The sequence below is a fragment of the Coregonus lavaretus genome (assembly GCF_964263955.1).
Source record: "Coregonus lavaretus genome assembly, contig: HAP1_SCAFFOLD_3399, whole genome shotgun sequence".
NCBI lineage: Eukaryota > Metazoa > Chordata > Actinopteri > Salmoniformes > Salmonidae > Coregonus > Coregonus lavaretus.
Window position 1 is genome coordinate 47,701 of NW_028162030.1, and position 4,608 is coordinate 52,308.

The 4,608-nt window shown below is 45.1% G+C and overlaps 1 protein-coding gene across 1 annotated transcript; it reads right to left on the bottom strand.

Annotated features, from left to right (window-relative positions):
- Positions 1-730: 730 nt before the first annotated feature.
- On the bottom strand, positions 731-2,966 carry LOC311119718 (large ribosomal subunit protein eL29-like). Its single transcript, XM_084194381.1, has 4 exons — positions 2,913-2,966; positions 2,375-2,426; positions 2,087-2,151; positions 731-928 (listed from the first exon to the last, which is right to left on the bottom strand). Exons 2-4 carry the CDS (start codon positions 2,409-2,411, stop codon positions 812-814), a joined length of 219 nt encoding a protein of 72 aa, XP_084050507.1. The 5' UTR covers positions 2,412-2,426; positions 2,913-2,966; the 3' UTR covers positions 731-811.
- Positions 2,967-4,608: the final 1,642 nt, after the last annotated feature.

Sequence of the window (4,608 nt, forward strand, 5' to 3'; positions counted from 1 at the left end):
TAGCTAGCTTCTAGCCCCATGACCATCCTAGCTAGCTTCTAGCCCCTCCTAGCTAGCTTCTAGCCCCAAGCCCCTCCTAGCTAGCTTCTAGCCCCATGACCATCCCAGCTAGCTTCTCATACTACACGCCATGATTCATCCCAATCTCAGACCATGTTATCCTTCAAATAAACCCCTTTAAAAGGCGCAATCAGCATTTCAAACAATAACAAAGCGGTCACCCATCCAGTTGGATGGGGCCGGTGAAATGTAAACACTAATATTCCTAGACAGAGCTATGGCAGTATGGAATGACCATCCATGGTATTCAAATTATAGCTTTAACCATGTTTTGAAGCTATACAGGGTTTGTTTACCAATTGATGAAAACATTTTTGGGTTCTGGTGGGGTACGACAGTTGAACTACGCTGATGAGGCATTTAAGTTATATTCTTCAAGAATCAAATGGCTATATATCATGAATTTAAAGTCCAAGAATGGATGTGCCAATCACAGATTGACCTTTTAAAGACTGGTGCTAATGTGCCATTGTATAGCTCTGGTCATCTCCATGTCCAATCTAGTGTGCCATAGTGTTGTTGGTAATGCCAGGTAGGAAGAGCCAGGACATTGGGCTATTTCCAATCATACCGCAAGTGCCTATTTTAGGAAACATAACACGAACAGTTAACCCTGTAGTATTAAGTGATGATAGATCAGTAAAAATGAAGTTACATTGTAAACGTCAAATCCTTTTTTAACAGAGCATAGCTTTATTTGCGATGGTAACAAAGTCAATGGAACGTGGAGATGCGGAGGTAACCACCCAGTCTAAGGTGCAGCAGGTGCTGCATCGGCGATCTTCTTGGCTGCTGCGTTGGCGGTCTTCTGGCCCTTTTTGTTGTGCTTCTTGGCGAAACGCATGTTCTTCATGAACTTAGGGTCGACCTGAGAGAGAGAGCGAGCAAGGAGATACGGAGTAAGTTGCAGACAAACTTTTCATATAGAAACAATACTGAAAGTGAGTTCAATGCAAAGAGGTAGAAATCTGAAGGGTATGAAAACAGGACGGAAGGATTGGTTGAGCAGGGGGAACATCCTCACGTGACCAGAATTGAAAAAGACGCAGCAGTAGAACTGTTGGGTTGCTAGGCGACTTCAATACACTGAAAGAAAAAGCATGTTTCTTGCACATGCCCCTTATCATCCTTCACTAAACATCTTACCCACACCACCAGCAGATGTAATACTTCATCCATTCATTAATTTAAAAATATGGGTTTCTCATAACCGGGATACAAGCTTTTTTGGGGAGTATTGTAAACTGGATATGACGTTTTTATAGGAGTCAACTCAAACACAATACTTGAGTATCCCGAATAATAACGGGGTATTGGTGTGCATGTAAACATGATCAGTGTTTCCTCTGGGGGGAAAATGTGTGTGTGTGGGGGGGGGGGGGGGGGTGAAGGGGAGGTCCCTCCCCCTTGTTTTGGGGGTCCAGGGTCACCCCCTAGAGAATTCTACCCCCCAGTGAAATCAGGTCATTTTCCACATTTCAGCACATGAACACAGTATAAACCAGAGAAATACGTCCATATATAAAGGATGCATTTAGACAGTCTAATTCTGATAAGATCGGAGCTTTTGCCAATAATTGAGCAAAAGATCAGAATTGGGCTGCCTTTGTAAATGCTGCCTTAGAAGCACGAAGACAGGAGAGTAGCTCGTCCACGTAAGCCTAAAAGCTGTGCAGTGCATGGTTTAGCCCCCCAGTCATGGCCCAAGGAGCTCTGGGAAGATGTAGGAATATACAGAACGCCGTCCTCACCAGCCCGAGGGCCGGGGACAAAGCTTGCTCTCCGACGCCGTGGAACGGGACTGTACGTCACAGCACCGAAGTGCTACGCTCCCATACGCCACAAGGACAGAGCCATGCGAGAGCAACCTCACAGGATGTCCACGTCGTAATTGATACATTTATATTATTGTGGCAAGGACCCCCGCATCTGATGTACAATCATAATGGTTGATAGGCCAGCAGATCATAACAGTTGATAGGCCAGCAGATCATAACAGTTGATAGGCCAGCAGATTAATAAATACCCCTTTCATGGACTCGTAACGGTCTGGTCTGGGCTTCTTGATCCCATTCCTGTGGGCCTTACGGGCTGTGGACAGACAGGAGAAAGACGTCACACGTTCTGGAAGCAATTAGCTCAAACTGAAACAGGATTCAGGAGACTCCTGCACAACTCTCAACAGTTTGTTTAGAAAACATGGACACAAACTAAACAGGGTAGGCTGCTACTCCTGTTTTGCCAACTACATAGTTAGCTAGGCACCATCACTGGTATATGCTAACTAACTTCCTAACCATTCATTTCTACTCACACTGGTTGTGGGTGGTGTGATTCTTTGACTTTGCCATTTCTGTTCTGTGGATCTGTTAACGGAAGAAAACAGAAATTAGTTTAACTGCAGAACAGACAAAAAAAACCACGCTGGAAGTCATGTTTGCTACACTAGCTAACGTTAGCTAGTTACAAGCGGACATGACTGGCTAGCTAGCGAACAAGCCGCAGGGGTTTGCAACGATGTAAACATTGACATTTTCGCCTTGTACGTGCTGAAAGCTTTGAGATAGTTACGCCAGTATTATCTAAAACAGTTGACACCTTTTCAATTCGGTGAGTTTGGTGGAAAGCGTTCGTTTTCCTAGCAAGTTTAGCTAGCGGGTAGAAAGGGGCACCCGAACCTAGCTATGTCGTTTTAATCATCCAAGAGGGAACAAATTTAGCAAATATAAAAAGACGCCTGTGTGGTTCGTGATATTTTGCGCTATAAAACACGCATTCATGTTTCGTATGAATCTAAAACACCGGAGGATTGACGCAGATTACATGTTAGACTCAGGAGTGAAATTCCTTACCTGCCACACGTACGAGACGACAACCGGAAGAGAAAGACCTAAAGCAAACTTAAGGAAATATGAACCATCGAATCAGGAGCGAAGACGGAAAACGACAAGACGTTGAATGGGCGACACTGCCACCTAGTGTAATGTCTTGTACACTGCACTATCAACATGTCCAGCCAGGAGGTGTCACTGTCAGTCCACATGATTTTCTACAACCATGACCATGGTCCCTGCTCTCTGTGTGTTGTGGTATGGTGCTCAGTGGTTCAGTTGGCCCCTGCTCTCTGTGTGTTGTGGTATGGTGCTCAGTGGTTCAGTTGGCCCCTGCTCTCTGTGTGTTGTGGTATGGTGCTCAGTGGTTCAGTTGGCCCCTGCTCGCTGTGTGTTGTGGTATGGTGCTCAGTGGTTCAGTTGGCCCCTGCTCTCTGTGTGTTGTGGTATGGTGCTCAGTGGTTCAGTTGGCCCCTGCTCTCTGTGTGTTGTGGTATGGTGCTCAGTGGTTCAGTTGGCCCCTGCTCTCTGTGTGTTGTGGTATGGTGCTCAGTGGTTCAGTTGGCCCCTGCTCTCTGTGTGTTGTGGTAAGGTACTCAGTGGTTCAGTTGGAGGTGGGGGATCGCTAGTTCATTTTCTACTCCAAAATGAATGAAAACAAAATTATGCTGACATCTAAAATATTATTTCCCCCTCCAGAAATGAGCCCAATATCATATTTGTCCATATTATCAAGCAGGTGTGCTGTTCAGCAATAAGCCTTATCACCTGCTGTCGCCCACCTGTTGTATCATAGTGCCTGACTATAAATAAAAATAGTCTAAGGATTGCCCATCTGCCTTTACCCCAGTGAGCTAATCTCAGTAATTTGTTGAAGCACCTTTGGCAGCGATTACATTTACATTTACATTTTAGTCATTTAGCAGATGCTCTTATCCAGAGCGACTTACAGGAGCAATTAGGGTTAAGTGCCTTGCTTAAGGGCACATCGACAGATTTTTCACCTAGTCGGCTCGGGGATTAGAACCAGCGACCTTTCGGTTACTGGCACAACGCTCTTACCCACTAAGCTACTTGCCGCCCGTCTTACAGCCTCGAGTCTTCTTGGGTATGACGCTACAAGCTTGGCACACCTGTATTTGGGGAGTTTCTCCCATTATTCTCTGCAGATCCTCTCAAGCTCTGTCAGGTTGGATGGGGAGCGTCACTGCACAGCTATTTTCAGGTCTCTCCAGAGATGTTCGATCGGGTTAAAGTCCGGGCTCTGGCTGGGCCACTCAAGGACATTCAGAGACTTGTCCCGAAGCCACTCCTGCATTGTCTTGGCTGTGTGCTTAGTGTTGTTGTCCTGTTGGACGGTGAACCTTAGCCCCAGTCTGAGGTCCTGAGGGTGGTTTTTGCTCTGACATGCACTGTCAACTGTGGGACCTTATATAGACAGGTGTGTGACTTTCCAAATCATGTCCAATCAATTGAATTTACCACAGGTGGACTCCAATCAAGTTGTAGCAACTTTTCAAGGATGATCAATGGAAACAGGATGCACCTGAGCTCAATTTCAAGTCTCATAACAAAGGGTCTGAATACTTATGTAAATAAGTTATTTCTGTTTTTTATTTGTAATAAATGTGCAAACATTTCTAAAAACCAGTTTTCAATTAGCCATTATGGGGTATTGTGGGTAGATTGATGAGGATTTTTATTTATTTAATCCAGT

Bases quoted from the DNA above. Each gene is read 5' to 3' on its own strand.
- LOC311119718 (XM_084194381.1), bottom strand. From the start codon at position 2,411: ATGGCAAAGTCAAAGAATCACACCACCCACAACCAGT. The intron at 2,152-2,374 runs GTGAGTAGAAAT...GTCTGTCCACAG, and splicing joins TCACACCACCCACAACCAGT to CCCGTAAGGCCCACAGGAAT. The intron at 929-2,086 runs GTATTTATTAAT...TCTCTCTCTCAG, and splicing joins GTTACGAGTCCATGAAAGGG to GTCGACCCTAAGTTCATGAA.